Source organism: Panthera uncia, chromosome D2, assembly GCF_023721935.1.
Source record: "Panthera uncia isolate 11264 chromosome D2, Puncia_PCG_1.0, whole genome shotgun sequence".
NCBI lineage: Eukaryota > Metazoa > Chordata > Mammalia > Carnivora > Felidae > Panthera > Panthera uncia.
In genome coordinates this window covers 84,065,002-84,087,474 of record NC_064818.1, presented here as the reverse complement: position 1 = coordinate 84,087,474, position 22,473 = coordinate 84,065,002, and the positions used below count along the sequence as shown (strand labels likewise).

Here is a 22,473-nt window from a genome sequence, read left to right as displayed (position 1 = left end):
TACCCATAACCCCTCGAAGGCCACGGCGCCGTGCGGCCGCCTCCCTCAGTGATTGGTTGCCATGGCGATGACATCTCTATTCACGTCTCTGTTTTCCGAAGGGCATAAGCAGTTATGATGCTTCTTTATGAAGCTTGAAAAGCAGGCTCCTTCTTCCTTTATGCACAGAGGTAACACAGTCTCATGGCACCATCAGGGTCCGGACTGCCAGCTGGGAGCGTGTGCCCACGCAGAGGGCACACAGCAGCCCTGACGACCCAGGAATTCACTCCAAGAGGTGGGTGCTCAGGGAGGGAGGGCAAGGCCGGTGGCGGCCTGGGCAGCAAAACCAGGGCGTGTCACGTGCAGCAGAGGATTTAGTCCTCGAGCAGCCACTTACGATTAGGGCCTGCGGCTTTGCAAAAGCACTCCCAAAGGTCAGTCCACACCGCAACGGTGCAGCGTGTCTGGTGTGTACCATGCTGTGGACACTGCGGTCCAGTTCTTGCAATGACCCACAGCAATATGCTCACTCTCGCGTTCCAGATGGAGACGAATGAGATTTAAGGAAATTACAGGAGTATCAGGCAGTAGGAGCCCCGCTCACGTCAAAACTGTGCTCTGGGGGCGCCTGGGTGGCTCAGTCGGTTAAGCCTCCGACTTCAGCTCAGGTCACGATCTCATGGTCCATGAGTTCGAGCCCCGCATCGGGCTCTGGGCTGATGGCTCAGAGCCTGGAGCCTGCTTCCGATTCTGTGTCTCCCTCTCTCTCTGACCCTCCCCCGTTCATGCTCTGTCTCTCTCTGTCTCTAAAATAAATAAACGTTAAAAAAAAAAAAATTAAAAAAAAAAAAAAAACAAAAAAACTGTGCTCTGACCGAAGCTTATTCTAGAAATCACGGGGGGTGAGACAGCGCTCCCTGGATTACCAGCTGGCACAGGCCTGGCGAAGACACTGGGCACAGGGCAAAGTCCACGGGTAATGTCAGCAGAGCAGGGCTGAGAAACGGTGGTCAACTGACTCGATGTGTGGGGGTCTGTGGGCGCGGTGTTTTACGTGAGGTCAAGGGTGTTATGGGCAGTGGTTTCTACCACTAGCTCTTTGGTGCTTAAGACCCTCTGAGGAGACAGGATGGATATCACGGTCCAACTCCACGAGGTATTTGCATTGGCTCGTCCCCGTACCTCAATTCCTCACTCTGTGCTGAGCCGCACATGAGCCCCTGAGTCAACCCTCTTCTGTCTCATTCTGGAATCTCTCTCCTCAGGTGAGGCCTCCAAGTAAAAGCCATTCATGTCTACCAGGCAGAGGCACAAATGAGAAATGCCCCACTTACTTTAATGTTGGGGATTTTAAAGATCTCTTCTAAATGGTGAAGGCCACGTTGACTCAAGTCTAAGACCGATGAAAGGACGACCCCCTTGACCTCCTGGTGAACCTCTCCGGAGGGGGAGGCAGGCACGCTGCTAACTTGGCCGGCACCGCGCTCTGGATCAGCCGCCCCAGGGGGCAGCTCGGAGGGGCCGCTTCCGTCCATCTGCCAGCCGCCGGGGGACCACTGCTCATCCTGCGCGCTCTGGAGTCACCTGGAGACAGAGAGGGAGACACGGCCACAGCTAGGTCACTGCCACACTCACCCAGGTGGCACGGGGTGGCTATGGGGCAGATCAGCGACAGTGTCACTTGCTTACAAAACCACCATTTTTCATAAACAGTATCATATTTGACACTCAAGTTCTAAGGAAGGAAGAAAGCAGGAAGTCAAGAAGGTTCTGATTAAACATGAGCCTCACTTCGCCGCACAGAGTTCCAAGATTCCACTTTAAGCTCCTGGAAGACACAATGACCCAAAACAAGAATGGCTATATTAGGGATGAAAACGTCAGAAGGTTTCAGCCTGTAAGCCGATACGTTCCTCCCGTAAACGTGGTGTGGACGGATCCCCCGTCCACACTGCGTACTCCTGCTGAGGTTCTGAGCTCTCCCCCGCCCCCCATCCCCTCCACCGGGTACCAACCTCCCCGAGCCCAGGAATCCTGCCCGTTCGGCTCAGGGAGCAGCGCTGGGTCTGGGGAACACAAAGTTAGGTGCTGGGAAAATGTGTCAAAAAAGAATCTTCACTTTTAGTTGTTCCACAATATTCCCAAAGTAGTTTAAGAACTGCTGCTCACCAGCAGCTCTTCTGGGGAAGCACACTTCCACGTGCAATTTCTAACTTTTTTTTTAATGTTTATTTATTTTTGAGACAGAGACAGAGCGTGAGCAGGGGAGGGGCAGAGAGAGAGACACACACAGACTCCGAAGAGGGCTCCAGGCTCTGAGCTGTCAGCACAGAGCCCGACATGGCATTCAAACCCACGAACCGGGAGATCATGACGCGAGCGCAAGTCAGACGCTAAACCGACTGAGCCACCCAGGTGCCCCTCCACGTGTAATTTCTAAACAACAGATCCAGCGGTAATAACACACATCGGAATGCTAATGGGCTCACACGCGATCCCTGGTTAACGTTCCACTTGGCTGCTACACGAGCACACGCACATACTTCCTTCCCGCGCTTGTGCTGAGGAGTGCGAGGCTTGGGGTAGTTAAGGAGCTGCCCAAAGGCCGAGCAATGAATGAGAGAGGGCGACCCGCGGACACCCCGGGCCTTCCCTCATGGATCCTCTCCTGGGAATCAGCACCGGGAGGGCTGCTTCAACCTCCTACAATCCTCCTGAGGGGAAAAAAAATCTCAAAACGAGAGCAAAACAACAGGACCTGAAAATGGGTAGAGCGGACTCCTGGAGGGGCGGAGGCTGCGCCACGTCCCCACCATGCCTGCCTCAGTTTCCCCATCTGCACCAGACCTGGTTGGGCGGACCGTTAGTCCTCAAGTTCCAGGCCTGGGGTGCACAGCCTTTCCCGGGGCAGCCGGACGGGGCACAGTGGGCCGAGGGGGCACCACCTTCCTTCTGCTGCCTGCCCCCCATCTCACCCCTGGCACCCTCCCACCCCAGCCTCACCTATGGCGCCCTCCCACCAGGCACCTCCCCCCCTCACCTGCAGCGAACCCCCACCCCCACCCCACCCCCCTCACCTGCAGCGCCCTTCCCCTGCACCCTCTCCTCACCTGCGACAGTTCCCCTGTCCCCCTATCTCACCTGGGGAGTCCTCCCCCACCCCCCCCCCCTACCTGCAGCGCCCTCCCCCCAGGCCCCCCCGCCTCACCTGCGACACTCCCCCTTGTCCCCCCATCTCACCCGCGGCTCCCTCCCACCCCGCTCTCACCTGTGGCACCTCCCCTGCCTCCCCCCACCTCACCTGCCGCGCCCTCCCCTCCCCCCCCCCCCACCCCCACCCCACCCCCCCCCACCCCACCCCGCCTCACCTGCGGCGCCCCTCTCCGCGAGGAGGAGCTCGCTGGCACGCGGGGAACCGAGAGCGGTGCAGCCCAACGACGCAGGCCGCCAGGCCCACGCGGTCGCCATGGAGACGCCCTACGGGGTCCCGGAGGGGCCAAGCCGCGGAGCACGCGCAGCCGCGGGGAGGGCGGTGCGCCTGCGCCGGCCGCGGAGGCGCGTCCTAGCGCGCGTGGGCTGCGGCCCGCGGTCTCTTCCGCGCGGCAGGCGGTGGCGTCCCCGGGGGGCACGTGTGCCTTAGTCCGGAGAGTCGGATGCGCGCGAGGAGGACCCTTGCGGCCGCGAGGGCGAGCAGACCCTGGGCGGGGCGCGCTCCACGCAGCCCAGCGGCCTCCAGGACCCGCGAACCCTCCCGGGGTCCTGACCTCGCTTCTGCCCCGCGTCCGCCTGGCTCCTCCGAGGGTCCCGGGATCGCTGCCGTCACGCGGACACGACCACCGGTGGAGCAAGGAGCCCCGCGTGGGCCGGGGCCAAGCAGGACTCCCTCTGCGGCCGGGCGTTCGGGCGGCGGCAGGCGGACGCCCAGGCAGACGCAGGACCCCCGGGGGCGCCGTTGCGGGGATCGAGGGGGCGGACCTTCCGCGCCGCGGAGCTGGCTGGACGGCCTCCGAAGGCTGTTAGTCCACGGCTGTGCTGGAGCAGGCGGCGCCGAGGGGAAGCTGCCGGGGACAGGGGGCGTGGGCGCAAGCAGGAAGCCGGGAGGACGGACCGGCCCTGGGGACGTCCTGCAGAAGAAGTTGGCACCGTCCGTCGCAGGACCGCACACCTGCCTCCCTCCAGCGAGGTGAGCTAGCAGGTGTGCAATAGCGGATGGGCCGCAGCCACACCTGGGGCCCCGCCCGGACCGCCCACGTGTGAAAACCGGACCGCTGCGGCTTCACCCTCCGTCCGCCAAACCTCAGCGAGATGCCTTTTGTGATCCAGTTAGCAAACCCCGTGGCAAAGCGGTTGGGAGGGGGGAGGAGGGATGGTAGTTAAGGCTAACTTGGCTGACACGTCGTCACAAAGCCACCACAGTACCTGAAACTAAATTGGGGACAGTGTTAGAAGGGCTGCCCAAAGTATCATCTACAAAGGCCCCTGAAGAGCTTTACACGGATGCTAAGATAAGATCCACCTTGCTGTGAAAGGTCACTCTCGGTTTCCGCTACAGAAAGGGCAGGCTAGCTCGTTATGACCAACCCTTCCGCAACAAGGGAGTGAAGCATTCCAGAAAGGTGAACTTTTTCCCCAGTGAGCATCTTTCTATTTGGAAGAGGTATTAGAAAGCTCAGCTACTGGGGCATCAGCAGAGCCTGCTTCAGATTCTCTGTCCCTCCCTCTGCCCCTCCCCCGCTCGCACTCTGTCAAAAATAAAACATTACAAAAATTATAAAAAACAAAAACCTCAGCTTCTGAGCAAAGCTCCCAAGAGACCAAAGACCCAAGGGATTAAGTTATTATTCTGACGTCCCTGCAGAGACAGAGGGTCTAGTAAACCCCCGTGTTTTGGGTTGGGGCTCCGTAATGCCTTACTCTAGGACAAGAGTGACCTGGAGGAATGCCAAACCTCATGGGGCCTGAAGCTCAGCCTCAGACCGCAGCTGTGTGACCGGGGTGCTGTGTTTTTGGCTCCCTGCCAGAAGTGGAGGTCAATCCTTTCCAGAGAAGGAAGAAAATGCCATCTTAGGTCTCCAGTTATCTTCATGGTTTTAAAATGGGTAACATACGGGGCACCTGGGTGGCTCGGTCGGCTCAGGTCATGATTTCATGGTTTGTGGGTTTGAGCCCCGTGTGGGGCTCTGCACTGACAGTGAGGAGCCTGCTTGGGATTCTCTCTCTCTCCCTCTCTCTCTCTCTCTCTCCGCCCGTCTCCCCCAGATGAATAAATAAACATGAAAGCGTAGAAATAAAGTGTGTAATGTTAGTCACACACCAGGCAACATGAACACGTGATCAAATCCAAGAAAAACGAGGAAAAAGAAACTGACCTGTGGGTGGTCCAGATAATGAAATTTGCAAGAATACAGTTTGGTAAGGCTTAATATGTTCAAAGAAGTAATGATATTGGAAATTACAGCCAGGAATCAAATTGGAATTCTGGATCTGAAAAAATACAATAATAGCTTAGAGCTGAAGAGGGTGTTGGTGAAGCAGAAAGTAGGTTAGAAGACCACATCCATCAACAGGCAGGGAGAGTAGGGTCGGCACAGGGGATTCCACGAGCAAGTCTAACACACAGAGACTCTGGCCAACTCAGCACCTCCGTCCTGCCCTCGGAGTGCCTCCTCTGCACCTCCATCCTGCCCTCGGAGTGCCTCCTCTCCTGCCCTGGATACTTTTCTGTGTGGTTACAGGGGCTCTTGCAGGAGGCTTGGAAACGGAGGAAGACGGGCTATTAGTTTCTGGAGGCACACGCAACGCTAAGGGCAGGTGAGAGGTTCAGAGCAGATTCCCAGATGACCCACGGTGGCAGGACGGGCATAGTGTGGCGGTTACAGACGTGCCTGTCGGAGGGTGTATGAAAAGTCTTTCTTTTGATCTCACTCTTGAATGAGGGTCAACTGGTATAGAACTCCTCGTTGACAGTTATCTCGAGTCAGAATTTTAAAGACACGACTCTTTGGAAGCTCTTGCTGCTGACGAGAAGCTTGCTGTCCATTGAATTGCCATTTCTGTGAGGGAAATCCGTCTTTTCTTCCTGTGTCCTTAATGTCCTGACATTTCACTACGATAATTGTCAAGTGTGGGTTGTTTCAGTGACACTGCTTGGCACTTGGTGTGTTCTTTCTGTCTGAGAACAGAAAGGATCTTCGATCCCGGACATTCCAGGCGTTTTGTCTTCACGTAAATGTGGCCTGTGGTCTGCACCCCGACCTCGATTCTCGTATTCTGGGTCTCCTGTGAGGGGATAGATTGAAACCAGTCAGTCTGTTCTCCATGTCTCAAAACTGCTTTTCTTAATGTTTACCTGTGCTCTCCACCGGGAAATCTGTCTCCACTGGTGCCCACTTAGACTTTGTATCATGTACTTAGATGGTTATTTTTTTATGACTTCATGTCTCATTTCTAATTTTCTTTGTTATACTGTTCTTATTTTGTTTTTCCAGTTCTTGTTTTATAATCTTTTCCAAGTTTTTGTGGATGTTTTCTCTTTATCCAATGTGAGAATCCTAAACATGGTTATTTTAAAATCTCTATTTTAATTTTTAGGTTGCTGTATTGTTTTCATTTCATCTGGGATGAATTCATCTGCTGGTTGATGATCTTGTTACCTTTCTTCTTAGAGTAACGTGCTTTGGAGTTGAGGCTGGCAGGCTCGTCGTAAACAAGGGGCTTGTGTTCTGTGTTCTCTGTCTGCTCACCTGTCTGTGTTTCTCTGTCCTGCAGGTGCCTCCACACAGCCTTTTGGGGCTCTGCAGCGTTGATGTGTGTTACACTGGGTGCTCGGGGCTCTCGTGCAGCCACCCCCTGAGAAGTGCAGAAGTGTCCAAGTCCATCCTCTGGGGGATCCTCAGGTAACTGTTGCAGAGGTGATTTTCTTTCTCAACTTCCTGTCGTAGAGGTGGGAGACTTGCCCTGGGTCCAATTTTAGGTGATGCTCTTGGCTGTTGTTCCCCCACTCCCTTTGGGCAGTTTTAGACTCTTCGACCCTCAGGGACCGCATTTCCCAGCCACTTGCCTATTTCTGGACCCAGAGCCCCGCAGGTCCAAGGTCTCTATCCTGCACCCTGTTCTGTGTCTTCCTTCCGCCTTTGGTCTGTGGAAGGGTTAGGGTTTTTAATGCTTTCTTTTTAAACATCTCTGTCGTGGCCGTGGATGGAGGGAATGGTGGAAGGGTCTGTGTGCGCAAACCTAGGGTGCCTGCTTGCCCAGAGGAAGTAAGTGTTTTATGCACAATGGACGATAAGAGCATTTTGTTCTGTTTTAGTTTTTGCTGTTTAATTTCTTGGTATGAAGAGGCTGTAAGTTATGTTTGGTAGATTCCTGATAACTAACATCCTTCTGTATCAAAAGAAAAGCAAAATAAAAAATATGTATTTTTTTAATGTTTATTCATTTCTGAGAGAGAGACAGAGTGCAAGTGGAGGCGGGGCAGAGAGAGAGGGAGGCACAGAATCCGAAGCAGGTTCCAGGCTCTGAGCTGTCAGCACAGAGCCCAATGCAGGGCCTGAACCCACGAACTGCAAGATCATGACCTGAGCCGAAGCCGGACGCTTAACCGACTGAGCCACCCAGGCGCCCCCAAGACAAAATATTTTTAAAACTTGAAATCTACTTTCTAGAAAGTTTTAAAAAAAGAGAATAAGCATTTCTTTCTAGGTAAGCTTCACAGACTTCAGAATGGCTGGGAGTTATTTTCTGGAAAACGTTCCAGATGCTTCTGAGCAGCTGGCGCCATCTCTGCTCTGCCGGCCGCGCCGAGTTCTAAATGTGGCGGTTGAAACATATCCTTCCTCAGAAGGCAGTGAGGCCGCAGAGGGAAGACGACCTTGGTTTTCACGGGTGCCACCCGCCACTGAGGGTGCACGAGGCGTGGGCAGCGGGACTGCCTCAGGAAGGCAGGAGGACCACGCGGGGATGCTGGTTCTCTGGCGTCTCGGGAGGAGCGTGGGATGACTCCTCAGTGAATGCTCCAGGCGAGCCCGGGGGTGAGCTCGCCTTTGAGATTTGGGGACAAACAGTTGAGCCCCATAGACGGCCCCCACCGGCTCCATGGCCCATGGGCACCAGTCACCCTCCCCCAGGCTCCCGTGAGCTCCGGCTCTTGGGGGTTCAGGGTGCAGCGGGGAGGGAGGGAGGGCTGGCTCTGCATGGCCCTCTGCCTCTGCCCTCCCTCTCCTACCCGGCATCGACCCACTCTTAAAACCCAGGCGTCCGCAAGGTCCTCACGCAAAGCCCTCGTGAGAACAGCAGCACTTTCCGCATGGCTGGGGACAAGGGTTCGTATCCCCGTGGAGCGGCAGCCCCGCTGTGGGGCAGTCCAGACACGGTCCCTGCCCCACCCCCCACAATCTTCCTGAGTCCCGGCGCTCCCCTCTTCCTTTTCCACTCTGGGGATGAAGCAGATTCCTCTCCAGATGTCTCTTAGACAGCGGGCTTTGAGTCGCTTTCTTGTCCCCTGGCGAGGCCCTTCGCTTCCTGCGAGCCCATCGGTGCCATGAAAGTGTGGATTATGTGAGACCTTGCTGTTGTGTCGCTTGGGGGCCCCTCGGGGTATCAGCACGGAGGCTGTGCCCGAGAGCGGCACACAGCGCCCCGTGGCACGAGGGAGCCCAGTCAGACTTGAATGAACGAGTGAGGAAATGCAGGTGCATTCCTGTCTTTCCAGCTGGCGTGTGGTTCCACGCCCACAGCACGCGGCCACGTGTCCGGGATTTCTGATAAGCGGAGCCCATGCTGCCACTGGAGAGAAATCAGCCCTGTAACACGACGCGGCCCTTATGGAACGGACGGTGCGCAGAGGGCAGGCGTCTCCGGGGCACAAAAGGGAGCCTAACACAGGAAGCGCTTTGCTTTCAGCCTCAGACGGAAGGCTCTCGCTCGCACGGACTGACCTGTGACCCGAGCACTTCCGGGCCGTGTTTGCTGGGCTTTCGTCGCCTTGGCATTCATGCCCAACAGGGTGAAAACGGTTTGCCTCAACTCCGTTTCCCATGGCTGCCGTAGAAATCCGTCAGAGCCTTGGTGGCCTGTGACAGACGCGTTTCTCCTACAGCTCGGGCGCTCACAAGTCTGGCTGGCTTTCCCTGGGTGACATGAGGTGTCTACAGGACCGCTTCCTGCTGAGGCTCTGGGCGAGGATCTGTTTCCTTGTCTTCTCCAGCTTCTCGAGGCACCTGTGTCCCTTGGCTCACGGCCCCTGCCTCGTGTCCTCACTCCATCGTCACACCTCCATCTCCGACTCTGACCCTCCCGCTCCCTCTCCCACGGAGCCTGTGATGCCTTTGGCCCATCAGATAATTCAGGATCATCTCCCCCTCAGCATCTGTCACTCACCACGTGTATGACGTCCCTTTGGTCCTGTGTGTACCATACTCACAGGTTTTGGGGGTAAGGTTGTGGACGTTTTGGGGCCACCATGCCGTCCCCACAGTGAGCATATCTCCTGGAAAGGAACTGTCTTCACTGGAGAAAATGTGGCGACGAGCTGATGTGGAGGCTCACAGCCTGTGGCCGTGGGTACTGGCCTGTGATGGCAGCGAGCGTGAGGCCCCGGGCCGGCCAGCGACGGCCCCGCTCAGTCCGCACGGTCCAGAGAAGCCGGGGATGGAAGCCAAGAAGCCAGGGGCAGGCGCTGCGGCACCAGTCATGACACCAGGCCCGTCTGCAGACCCGGGCCCAGCGGTGGACCCACATCGCCCTCTGAGGAAGAGGGCTGCCCCAGCCCAGCACCGGCGGTGACCCCCGCTGTTCCCCCCGGGTGCCGTGACCACGGGCACTGGGACATTTCGAGAACTGGGGAACGTGGGCTGGGTCCATATTCCTACCTAAGGGGGGGGGGTGCTGAGGTGTCACCATGGCAGCCGTTTGAGTGCCGCACGTAGAGGTGAGGTAAGAGAGATGTCCTGGCCCAGCTGTGTGTGGTGGGCACGCGGGGTCCACAGCCCACCCCCAAAGCCGTTCTCCCAGCCCCCGGACCGATCGCTAGAACAGATGTACGGCGGCCAGCCTCTCCTCGGTACTAACCACACTGGTTTATTTTCTGTATGTTCGTGCCGTGGTCTCTGGGGCCTTGCTGGCTGGGCAGAGACGCCGCCCCCAGGTTGGGGGAGGCAGGGGACGGGCGTGCACGTGGGGCATGTGAGGGGCCGAGTCGTGTCTCTCTGAAACCCATGCATTGAATCCTGGTCCCAGCACCTGAGGGGTGGCCCTGACCCATTCTGACAGGCGTCCTTGTGAGAAGAGAGGACACGAGGACACAGACACGCAAGGGGACGACCCCGTGGGGACATGGGGAGGGCCTGCCGGCTACACACTGAGGACTGCAGAGCGAGGCTTCGGGAGGAACCGGGCTCGTGGACACCTGATCCTGGACCTCTGGCCTCCAGAACCGGGAGGGAATTAGCCTCTGTTGTTTCAGCCGCCCCTCCTGTGGGATCTGTGGTCGCGGCTTCAGGGGGCTAATGGGTGGGGTGCCGGTGGCGGGGTCGGCTCGCGGGGTTCCTGCTTGCGCTTCAGAGCTTTTATATGTTCCACGTGTCACGTGTCCCAGAGCAAATGAGCTACGGGACGAGCACCTGCTGCCCAACTGCTGTGGGGGGCACGGGGTCCTAACCCAGCCCTGCTCACGCCCGGGCCTGGGTGGGTCCTTCCGACCCTGTCACTCGCTTGTAAAACGCGGTGGTCACGACGGGGATCTTGTATGATGGTGTGAGGTCTGAATGCAGCTTGTGGTAAGACAGCAGCGTGGTGCCCGACGGGCCAGCAAACGCCGGGTGCTCGTCTCCGTGACGCCGGGTGGGGGTCGTTTCCCGATTCCACACGGAGAAGCGAAGGTGCGGGGTGGCGACTGGGGGCCGGAGACGCCCCCGGGAAAATGGAGGACCTGGATTCACGCCTGGCTCTCGAGCCGCCCCTCCTTCCAGGAGCATCTAAGGGGAGCATGAGAAGGTGGGGGTCCCCTCCCACAGCCAGACTCTAAAGAAGAAGTGATTTCTCCACAGGGGGCCTTTCTGGAAGCCCAGAAGCAGCAGGCTCACACTCTCAGGTGGACTTAGCCAGTAGCCATGACACTGCAGGCCTCCGGCCCGGGTCTGACGTCCGGCCCCTGGTGCCCGGGTCCTGGGCCAGATCTGAGCTGAGCGTCCACACGGACCCAGCCTCTGGGCTACAGGGCCCAGCCCCTGCCCGCGGATGTCGGCCGCATGGCCAGAGGGGTGCCCACGGGCCCCTGCAGAAGCTGACACACAGCCTGACCTGGGCAGCATGATCGTGTGACCTCTCCCAGGTAGGGGACGATGGCACACAGCCCAGTGTGGATAACCTGGGGCTCCCGTGCCAGCTTGTGCTAGGTGTCCCCAGCCAGGACAGGCGCGGCTTTTCTCTGACCGGCCAGACAGAACTTTCCCAGTCAGGCCTGAAGAAGCCTGATTTCTTTCTTGCTTTCTTAATTTTTTTAATGTTTGTTTATTTTTGAGAGAGAGAGAAACAGTATGAGCAGGGAAGGGACAGAGAGAGGGAGACAGAACATGAGCAGGGGAGGGACAGAGAGAGGGAAACACAGAGTCCGAAGCAAGCTCCAGGCTCCAGGCTCCGAGCTGTCAGCACAGAGCCCGACGCGGGGCTCGAACCCACGGACTGTGAGATCATGAGCCAAAGGTGGACGCTTAACTGACCGAGTCACCCAGGTGCCCCATGAAGAAGGCTGATTTCTACTGCAAAGTCTTTGCTTCAAAACCAGGTGAGGCAGCCAGGGTGCTCACAAGCCGATGTCGAAGCAAATGAGCAAACCTTTTTAAAATTTTAGAGAGAAAAGAAGAGCTTTATCGGAGCCCAAATTAGGCCCAGCTGCCCAAATACACGACTTTCACGAGGAGGGACTGCTCCGGGGAGGGGCCTTTGGGGCAGCGTCGTATGTGTTTGCACATAAAGAATTACAAATCATCACGACCGGGGACAGTGTAGAAGGTTAGAGACTTTATCTTCTGTTTCTAGTCTGTGCAAGGCTGTGGGACTTTAATTGCATGGGGAGCAGGGAGGTTTTCTCTTTTTCTTATCTGTCTGTTCAGAATGCTCCTTTTTGCTTAAGTTTCTAACGGAGCAGATGTACGGTGTGTGTGGGGGCAGAAGTAGCCCCGTGCTTTGAGGTTTTGCCAAGTCATTCTGACCCCGTAAATGTTGAAGGACAGCTTCCCTGGGCGCCCAGGAGCAGGGCCCACAGGCACGAAAAGATGAAACTTCCCTTTATTTTGTCACCTCTTTTGAAGAGAGGATTGAGGACAATGCAGAGAATTGGCCCTTTTCCCTGAAGATTTCAGGAGTGTTTGCACAGAACTCCATCAGAAGCGGTGGGGGAAGGATTCTCCCCCAGATCTCTCCACCCTGTGTGGTCCTCATCCTCAACAAGCCGCTGGGGCCACCTGGAGGTTCAGTTTTACTTAAAGGCAGCACTGAGTGCTGTGGCCGTGGAGGGTGGCTTGGTGTCACAGCCCCTGCCTGGGGACAGAGACCGGCCTGGCCCTCTGAGGCGACTAGCTCCGGGCTCAGAGGGAAGGTGGGCTGGTGACGGCCGCTTATCCACTTGCTACGGAGGGACGTGCCCCCCAGAAAATGTGCAGTCGTCAAACATAAAGGTCCCTGAATCCCGCACGCGCCCGAGAAACAAGACGTGGACACGTCAGTTTAGGTCCGTGGTTCCTTGTGGGTGGGCAGCATGGGACAGAGTGATGAGGCGGGTGGCCCCTCACCACCTGACAAGCCCGTGTGCCTGGGGCACGTTTACAGGAAGTCCGGCGAGGACACGGGCTCTGCCTTCCGGGAGACCTGCGTTTACCTGCCTCACCCACACCCGCCTCGGACGCCCCACGAGCCAAGTCTGGGACCCGGGGCTGATGGCTCGCCACGCTTCCACGGGGTCCAGCATCAGATCAGTGTGAGCTGCGGACGGACCCCGGCAGCCAGGTGGAGGGTGAGGGAGGCCACGTGGAGAGAGCCGCACGCGGGCACCTGCTACGTTGTGCCCCTTCACGTTGTTAATGGTCGAGTGGTTCAAAGTATACTGGACAGATCTAATTCAGGGCAAGGGAATTTTTTAAAGGAGATTTTTTTTTTTAAGTTTATTTATTTTGAGAAAGAGCGAGCATGCAGGGGAGGGGCAGAGAGAGAGAGGATCCCGAGCAGGCTCTGTGCTGCCAACACAGAGCTTAAGGAGGTTTTTTTAAAAAGCAGAAATATAAAATGTCAGATGGGGGCGCCTGGGGGACTCAGGCAGTTAAGCCTCCAGCTCTTGATTTCAGCTCAGGTCATGAGCTCACGGTTCATGAGTTCGAGCCCCACGTCAGGCTCTGTGCTGACAGCGCAGAGCCTGCTTGGGATTCTCTCTCTTCCTCTCTCTCTGCCCCTCCCCTGCTCATGCTCCCTCTGTCTACCTCAAGATAAATAAATAAGCTTTATATATGTATATATATATATATATGTGTGTGTGTGTATATATTATATTTATACACACACACACACATGAAAATTTCAGATAAATAGAGTGCCACTTGCCTAATAACAAGGCAGTTTGAAGCCATGTTTTTCTGCATTTGGGGATGCTTACCTCGTGCACACCCCGATTGTTACAGATAAGGAAACAAGTCCAGGGTGGTTAAGGACTTGCCAGCTCCATGCAGCTATCGGTGAGAGAGCTGGGATCTCGTCCCCCGATCACAGTCTCCGAAGTAGTGAGGTCCCAACAACACGGCTATTTTTCAACCACGTGAAGGAAAAAGGACGAGAAATTCGCCCAGTCACGGAGTATAAGAATGCATGAATTCAACCATAAAACCAGATCAACAGGAATTCAGCCGCAAACAATTCAACAACAAATGCAGGTAGACTGTAGCCCATGGCTCTCCGTTCGTCCGTAATCTGACTGCCAGGCCACATGAAACCCCTCTGTCACGTGCAGTTGAGACGTGGCATGTTGTGGTTCCGGCAGCTCCAGCCACCCTCAGTGGCCGTGACGAAGCTTTGAGAGCGCGTGGCCGCTGAGACGTCTGTGGACAGGGCTGTCGTGCAGTGGCCACCGGCTGTCACTAACCTGCCTCGCGGGGACCACAGGTGCCTGTGACGTCCGGACCTCCTCCCGTGTCACGCTTTGCCAGCCAGCCAGCCCTTCTCACCTCGGGGCCACGCAGATGCTGTTCTCGTCACAGAGTCCTTCCCAGCGTCCTCCACAGTGTGAGCGGTGTGAGCAGAAGGGACGTGAGCAGAGTCGCGAAGGCCCTTGTATCCGTGTAGAAAGCACGTGAGTGGCCTCCTGCTCCCAGAAGAATAGAGGCCCACGGGACAGACGTGGCCTGAATCCGTGACCCACAGCCAAGCCTGGTGAGATATGCCGAAGCACGGCCGACCGCAAGGTGCATGAGTCAGATGCAAATCGTAGGTGGTAGAGAGAAGTTGGGGGTGGTTTGTTAGCGGAAATGTCATGGGAATGGCCAGCTGGTGCAGGGTCACCTCACCCCTTTCTGGAGCCCTCGGGGACGGTGTCCAAGAGGGCCCTGGGCCAGCTCCATGCAGGGAGCAGCTCCGTGTACCTCTGCCCTACCGAAGGGGCCACTTCACCCCTCCCTTGTCTGCAGTCTCTCTCACAACATGGCTTTTGAGGGACCACGGTGAGTTTTGCGGTCTGTTAGTTATACTTTCGTAAAAATGGAGAGATGACAAACAAAAAGACCCCTGACCACAGCCCATCGTACAGACACAATTCAATGATTTGTAGTAAATGTATAGAGTTGCAACCGACACCACCGTCCGGCTTCAGAAGGAACTTCCCACAATCCCCATTTCCACCTCCAGCCTTAGGAGTGCGCTGATGTGTGCCTTCTGCCTCCACAAATCTGCCTTTTCTGGACATTCCGTATAAATGCAACCATATGACACATGGTTTTTCATCTGTTTTTTTCCCATTTTATCCTGACTTTAAGGTCCGTCCGTGTTGCAGCAGGTAGCAGTATTCCACTCCTTTCCATTGTTGGGTGATATCCCGTGGCACGAATCTACGGTTTGTTTATCTGTTTGCCAGCTTGTGGATATTTGGACTATTTACGGTGTGGGGACATTAAGAATAATGCTGTTATAGGGGCACCTGGGTGTCTCAGTCGGTTAAGCCTCTGGCTTTGGATCAGGTCATGACCTTGTGGTTTGTGAGTTCAAGCCCCACATCTGGCTCTGCACTGACAGTGCTTGGGACGCTCTCTCCCTCCCTCTCTCTCTCTGCCCCCCCCCCCACTTGTGTGTGCACACACACACTCTCAAAATAGTGAAGAATAAAAAACTTTAAGAAAGAATAATGCTGTTATGAATATTTATGTGCATGTATTTGCATTGCTGTGTGTTGTATTTTTCTTGGGTAGATTCTTAGGAGGGGAATTGCTGGGTCTTATGGTGCGTTTATGCTTCAATTCTTAAGGAGTTAACTATTCTCCAGGTGGCCATATCACTGTACATTTCTATCTGCAGAATTTGGGGATTCCAGTTCTGCTACATCCTTGAAAACACCAGGTATTTGGCCACCACAGAATATGCCACCCTGACATGGGATCACCTTAGGTGAATGGTGCTGAGAAACAGTGTGTCCCCACCACCAAGTCAGGGTGCAGATGTCCCTCCGCGAAGACGCTCTCCCGCGCCGGGAGGGGAGACCGCTCTCAGCTCTGGAGATGGTGCTGACTCCAGTCTGTATAATAAACCTTCCTAAATTACCTTATCTTCCAGTACTTTCTCCCATATGTTTTTCTTCCCCCAACTTACCATCCCTAGAAGCCCAAAGCACTTTTTCTTGTCACTTCTCTACAATTTACTGCCCTTTGTTAAAATGGCGTATGAATCCCCAGGCCAAGTAGCTTTTTTGAGCTTTTCTTGCCTTTTCTCTGACGCCTCCCTTGTGCACAGAAAACAAACGTTTTCTCCTATTACTCTGTCGTCGTTTTAATTCACACACCCCAGAAACTGGGTCTGAGAAGATACAGGGAAAGTTTTTTCCTCCCCTGCAGTAGTGAGTGTGGTTTTTATTATAGCCCTTCTAATGAGCATGGAGTACTATCTCAGCGTGGTTGGAATTTTCATCTGCCTGATGATTAACGGTGTAGATAGAGTACGTTTCTACGTGTGCATTAGCCGTTTGTATGAATCGGTCAAATGTCTGTTCAAGTCTTTTGCCCACCTTTTAACTGGGTTGCTTGTTTTCTTATAACTGAGTTGTGAGTCATTATATATTCTCTGCACAAGTCCTTTGCCAGAAGTATAAGCTTAGCATCACCGCCTCCCAGTCTGTGCCTCCCCCTTTCGTTTTCTTTATGGTATCTCTGAAGCACGCGAGTTTTTAAGTTCAGTGAAGACAGACACGGGCTTTTTGACAGCTTGAGCTTTTGGTGTCACATCTGATAGCTCTTCGGCCAACGGAGTCATGTAGGTCCGCCATGTTTTCTTGTAGAACCTTGTGGTGTCAGCTCTCTGACACCAGAGGCCTCTGATCTGTTCTGAGTTAGTATCTGCGTAAGGGTCTCAGCTTGTTCTCATACGGATATCCAGTTTTCTCAGCAAATACACTTTTCTTTGGGGGCATGTTTTTAGATATAGAGTCAATTTTGTGCACACATATGACCTATTCATATTCTCTATTCTATCAGTCTTGATAAACTGCATTTTTAAAAAGGCTTCTCCCATTTTATTTGAGTTGTGAATTTATGGCACAAAATTTCTGCGATATTCCCTTATTTATTTTAACATTATTTTTAATGTTTATTCATTTTTGAGAGATAGAGAGATAGAGTGTCAGCAGGTGAGGGGCAGAGAGAGAGAGGGAGACACAGAATCTGAAGCAGGCTCCAGGCTCTGAGCTGTCAGCACAGAGCCTGATGTGGGGCTCGAACGCATGAACCGTGAGATCATGACATGAGCTGAAGTCAGACGTTTAACCGACTGAGCCACCCAGGTGCCCCCCTAATTATTCTTTTAATCTCCTTAGGCCCTGTAGTGATAACCCCCTTTTCCATTCTGATGTGGCAATTTTTTTGCTCTATTTTTATTCTATAATAGTAGGGTTTTATCAGTTTTACTGGTTGTTTTCAAAGTACCAATGCTTTGCTTTATTGACTTTTTCTATCATTTGTCATGTTCTGTTTCATAGATTTCTGCTCTCATGTCTTTTCCTTCTACTCACACTGAATTTAAATTACTCTTCCTTTTTTAGCTTCTTAAGATAGAACTTAGATCATTGATTTTAAACTTACTTTTTTCATATAAGCATTTAAAAATAGCTGTATCCCACACGTTTTGTTATGTTGGTTTTCATACTCATTCAGTTTTAAATATTTTCTAATCCCCTCTGTGATTTATTATGTGGTCCATGGATTACTTGGAAGTTTGTCATATAATTTCCAAATGTGTGCAGCCTTTTAGGACATCTGTTATCATCGGTGTCTTTTTTAATGTATTGTGTTCAGGCAACATATTCTGTATGATTTTAAGCCTTTGAAATTTACTGAAACATTTTTCTTTTTTGGTCCCAGGATATGACTTATCTCCATGAATATCCCTTGCACGCTTGAAAATGATGTGTAATATGCCACTGATTTTATAATGTTCTCTAGAGGTCGGTTAGGGCAAGTTGGGTGACGGTGTTGCTCAGACTTGTGTGTGTGTACTTGCTCTATCAATTAGAGAGAGAGAGGAGGATTTAAATCTACCACCATTGGGGATTGTTTTCTTCTTGGGTTGTTGTACGAGTCAGGGTTTTCCAGAGAAACGGAATCAAGAGGATATGCAGAGGTATATATACGGGGGTTCATTACCGAAGCCGGGTCATATGGTTACAGAGGTCGAGGGGCCCTGGGATCTGCTATCTGCAAGCCAGAGAACCGGAGTCGCTGAGTGTTACTTCCCAGTCTAAAGGCCAAAGGCCTACAAACCAGGGAAGGGGCTACGAGGGGGTGGAGTGGGTAGCTGGTTTAAGTCCTAGAGTCGGAAGGCCTGAGAGCCAGGAGCTCCATCCAGTGTCTGAGGACAGCCGAGCTCCAGAAGAGAGAATTCAGGCCCCCAGCAGGTTAGATGCTGCCCACCCATGGCGGGGAGGATAGTCTGCCTTGTTCAGTCTACCAACTCAAATATCAGTCTCTTCCGGAGACACCCTCACAGACTCGCCAAGAAATAATGTTTTGCGAGCTCTCTGGGCTTCCCAAGCCCAGGCAGGGTGACACATAAAATTAACCATCACAAGCCCACCCCTTGCCGACCTGACATCATACACACCTCTTCAAACGACACTTGGTCTCCAAACAAAGACGTAATGAGATCATAATTCCACCCAATAAGACATACACCCCAAGATGAACTAAACTCTTCCCCAGCGGATGATGACGGGAGGCACTCAACCACCATGAGCAAGGTGGCCACGGTGGCCGTGATGCACAGCAGAGGCCAAGTCTGACTTGAGCAGACCTGTGGTGTTGGCTGGTCAGTCGCAATGTTTCCGGAAGTAGAGTAGACAGGAAGCCTGTGTCAGCAGAGAAGTTCTAGGTCAAGTGAACAAAAGTCTAACCTGAATCATAAAAACAGGGAGCCATGGCCCCTCAACAGTTTCCAGACAGAGCTGGTTGACAGACCCAGGGCCCCTTGAATGGAAGGGCCCCCTCGAAGGACTCCGGAACACTACCAAAAATGTATACTGCTTATCTTTCTCCCGGCCTTCCCCGAAGGGACTGATGGCCTTCTACCAGGGTAACTGAGCACTGGGGGGGGGGGGGGGACATAATCAGACATTTGGGGACTACTGAACACCAGCTCTGAACTGACATTAATTCCAGGAGACCCAGTCGAAATGCCCTGAAGAGACGGTAGAAATATGGCCCGCCGGGGTGGGCTGGTGAGGACTGAGGACGAAGGGAATGCTGCCCTCGGCCAGGACACACACCACCATGAGCAGGATGTTTGTTGGTGGCAAGGTGAGCATTAAAGGCGGTGGGGTCCCCGATGGAAACAAGGAACGTGCTGCCGGAAACCAGAGGAACAACGAGCCCGGTTGTGCAGTGGCAGAAAACTGGGCTGGACTGCATTGTGATGTCAGGCAGAACGCCTTGCAGGTGATGAACTTGAATACTGGCTGAGGAGATTGATAAGCAAAGTGTTAAAGGCGTGGGCTGCTTTCCTCTTGCTGCTCATAGTAGAATATGAGAGAAAAGAGATCGATTGAGGAAAGTCTCTGAAGCAAAAGTGAACCAGCGCTTCATGATTTGGGCCTATCTGGATTGCAAAGAACACTAAAATTAGGAAATTGCCTATTGGAAAAGCATGTTGGAAACAGAGGGCCAAGGGTGTGGCTGCACAGCCGCTTGCCGGAGAGGCTGGTGTGCGACTCTTAAGTCACTCAGCCGTCGCAGCAGAGCCCAGCGGGAAAGGTAGGCTCACTGCCCCCCCCCCCATTTAAGGGAGCCCCGTGTGTGTCTGCGAATGCTGTGCCGGCAGATGCACCGCTCGTCGGCACTGAGAGCAACGGATTCAGGGCGGGGTGAAAGAGTGCTATCAGACTTTCTAGAAAGTTCTATAAGCAGGAAAGGGGCTGACAGGGCTGGTGAGCTGCAGGTACGTGCAACCCATCAGGATAAAGGAAGAACACAGCTCTGAGGACGGGGCTTCCAGTCGCAGAGGATTCTTCTCGGCTCTTGAAACTTAACGGAATTTTCTCTGCTGCATTTTGAGTTTACTTGGGAGTGGTGACCCCTTTGTTTCTTCCACGTTCTCTTTTTGGAATGGAAAGGTCTGTCCTGCGCTCGACCTGCCCATGTATTTGGGAAACAGGTATCTTGTTTTCCAGCTGCACAGATGAAGAGGAATTCTGCCTTGGGATGCACCACACCCAGAGTGTCACTAGCACCTGAGAGACACGGTGACCTTTGGGACTCGTGAGCTGATCGTGCTTAGGTGGCATTTTAGGCCTGGAGCTCACGCCGCAGTGCCGAGTGGGGTATTCTGCACACAGGATGGACACAGATGTTGGAGGACCCAACAGTGGACTGTGGTAGGTTTAATGGTGGCCCCCCAAAAGATATGTCCGCCCAGAACCTATGAATGGGACCGTCTTTGGAAAGACAGCCTTTGCAGGTGTAATTAAGATCTCGAGATGGTGTCAGCCTGCATTAAGCTGGGCCCTAAATCCTCATAAGGGAAGAAGAGGTGAGGACACGCAGGTGAAACATGATGTCACAATGGACGCAGAGAGTGCAGTGAGGCTCCTGTGAGTCAAGGGTCACGTAGGATTGCCAGGAGCCCACCAGAAGCCCAGAAAGGGGCGGATTCCCTCTCAGGACCTCCAGAAGGAACAGGCTCCGCTCCAGGGCTGTGGGAGAATCCACTTCTGTGGTTTGCAGCCAACCACTTGGCGGTGCTTTCTTGCAGCGGCCCTGGGAACTGATGCGCGAGCCTGTGTTCAGACCTGGTACCATCCCAGCGGGTGAAGGGCTCCCTCCAATGCACCGTGGGGCTCCGGCCCCTCCGCTGTGCGTTCCCCTCTCTGATGATTCTCTCTGTGGTCATCAGAAGCCAGGCAGCCAACCATCCCAGCACTTGATCCCCCAAACTCCTGCCTGCCACCGTGTTTGGGACTCTGTTTGGTCCCAGCAGAGTCAGTGCTGGTGGCCCACAGCCAGGGATGGTCTGCTTCCCATCTCCTGCCGGGACCCTCCACATCGGTGAGCGGTGAGCGCCCCAGGATCAGAATCCCCTTTGAACTTGTTTCCTGTTTCCTGGGGCCAGTGCTGGCAGCTCAGAGTTCCATAAAAGGACTGTTTACGAAGAGGCGGGCAGCCCACAAGTGTTAATCTCATATCGGCGACATAAGATGAAGCACACCTGAAAACTGGAGACTGTCCTGGACTCTGGTTACGTGACAATTACTGGCTCAATGTCAGGGGCATCCCCCTAGGGAAGCACAGCTCATTTGGAGAAGTGAGAGACCAGTTCACAAGATCAGTGGGACTAACCTGGCTTCTGCTGGAGCAAAAACGCGCCCCTCCCCCATCTCAATGGCCCAACACATGTCCTACAAGCCTGGGGCTGCTCTGCAAGTGTCCCCAGTGATGGGGGCTTCCTCTTAGCCAAGGGGATATGTATGGCCAGTCCCACACCTGTGTTATACAGCTCACCACAGTTCTCACTTCATTGGTCAAGCAGGTCAAGGAGCCACGCTGAATTTCAAAGGTGGGGTGGGGTACAGGTGTAGCCAACCATGGAAAGAGACCGGAGTGGTGACGGATAGACTGAGTATCACAACCTGGGGTTGGGGGGGGGAGAGACAGGGCAGAGCCCAGGGGGGCCGAAGGATGGGGGGGGACAGGGGGGCGGGGGGGGGGGGACCCGGGGGGCCTTGCGGGACCCGCAGGCGGGGGGGGGGGGGGGGGGGGGGGGGGTCCATCGCATTGTGGGGAAGCAGAAGGCCCCTCCACGACCTCTCGGGGAAGGAAGCAATGACCGGGCTTTGGGCCTGGCTACCAGGCAGAACTTAAGGCCTCCAAAAGCCAACCCATCACAGAAATGATTCTTCAGTGACAAAGTCTAAGGTGCAGGAGGCTTGGCACTCCTCAGAACCGTCTCCTAGGGCGTCCGCTGTGCCCAGCGCTGGACTCCCGCGGTCTCACGTGGCCTTGCGAGCAGGGGTGGAGACTCACCGAGCTTAAGCTGTGCGTGGCGCTCCCCAAATACGCCGCGAAGGCCGTGGAGAACCCCGCGGTCAGCGCCAAGGCCCTCGTCGGACCCGGGCAGGGCCAGGGGACTCTGGGCAACTCGGGCACACGGTTCCTGGGAGGGCTCGCGGAGTGCACCTGCGCCAGGGGCTCCAGCTCCGGATGGGCGTCCGGCAGGCCTCACCGAGAGGAGGACGGGGACCCTGCCAAGGAGACCCCGAGAGCGCGGGTGCACGAGTCCGTGAGTGCGCGCGCTGGCAGCCAGGCTCCCTCCCCTCAGACCGCTGGCGGAGGGGCTGAAGCACCGGGCCCCGAGGCCCGCCCCGCCCTCTCCCTCCCCTGCACGCTCTGACCCCCACCCAGCCTCGGCCCCCGCCGCCCTTCCCCGGCCCCGCGCGCGGCCTGGCGAAGCGCAGAGCCTCACGATGAAGTTGAAGGCCGCCCCACATCGGGTGGCCGGCTTTGTTCGCGAAAGCGGCGGGGGTGGGGACACCCAAGGGGAGCCCCGAGTCCCCGCCGCCTGGCCGAGCGGGGCCGTTCCCGTCCTCTCGGGAGACCCGGAGGGGGTCGTGGCCTTCCCTCCCTCGCTCTTGTCCCCGCCTCCTAGTCGGTGCCGCCGCCCCAGGGTCCGCGCAGACCAGGCCCCGCTCGAGGTGGGCGGCGGGCCCTCGGCAGGGCGCGCCACCGCCAGCGCCGCCCGCCGGGTCTCCGCCCCCAGGCCCCGCCCCCC

The 22,473-nt window shown here is 55.1% G+C and overlaps 2 protein-coding genes across 6 annotated transcripts in view; one reads left to right on the top strand and one right to left on the bottom strand.

Moving 5' to 3' along the window:
- The window catches only part of LRRC27 (leucine rich repeat containing 27), a 36,876-nt gene extending 33,441 nt beyond the window's left edge, over window positions 1-3,435 (bottom strand). For 2 of the 3 annotated variants that reach the window (XR_007460862.1, XM_049645911.1), the window contains exons 1-2: window positions 3,351-3,435; window positions 1,317-1,566 (exon numbers count right to left, since the gene is read on the bottom strand). Coding sequence is in view for 2 of the 3 variants with exons in the window: in XM_049645911.1 (XP_049501868.1) it covers window positions 1,317-1,517 (201 nt within the window). In the remaining variant the exon portion in view is untranslated. The remainder of the gene's footprint in view (window positions 1-1,316; window positions 1,567-3,350) is intronic. The other variant, XM_049645910.1, reaches the window with a different exon arrangement.
- Window positions 3,436-3,545: 110 nt separating this feature from the next.
- STK32C (serine/threonine kinase 32C) overlaps window positions 3,546-22,473 on the top strand; it is a 97,418-nt gene continuing 78,490 nt past the window's right edge. Inside the window, exons 1-3 of one of the 3 annotated variants that reach the window (XM_049645913.1) lie at window positions 3,546-4,165; window positions 6,751-6,878; window positions 18,873-19,010. In XM_049645913.1, the coding sequence (XP_049501870.1) occupies window positions 18,911-19,010 (100 nt within the window). In that variant the 5' untranslated portion in view covers window positions 3,546-4,165; window positions 6,751-6,878; window positions 18,873-18,910. Of the gene's footprint in view, window positions 4,599-6,750; window positions 6,879-18,872; window positions 19,011-22,473 lie in introns of all 3 variants that reach the window. The other 2 variants (XM_049645912.1, XM_049645914.1) reach the window with 2 other exon arrangements.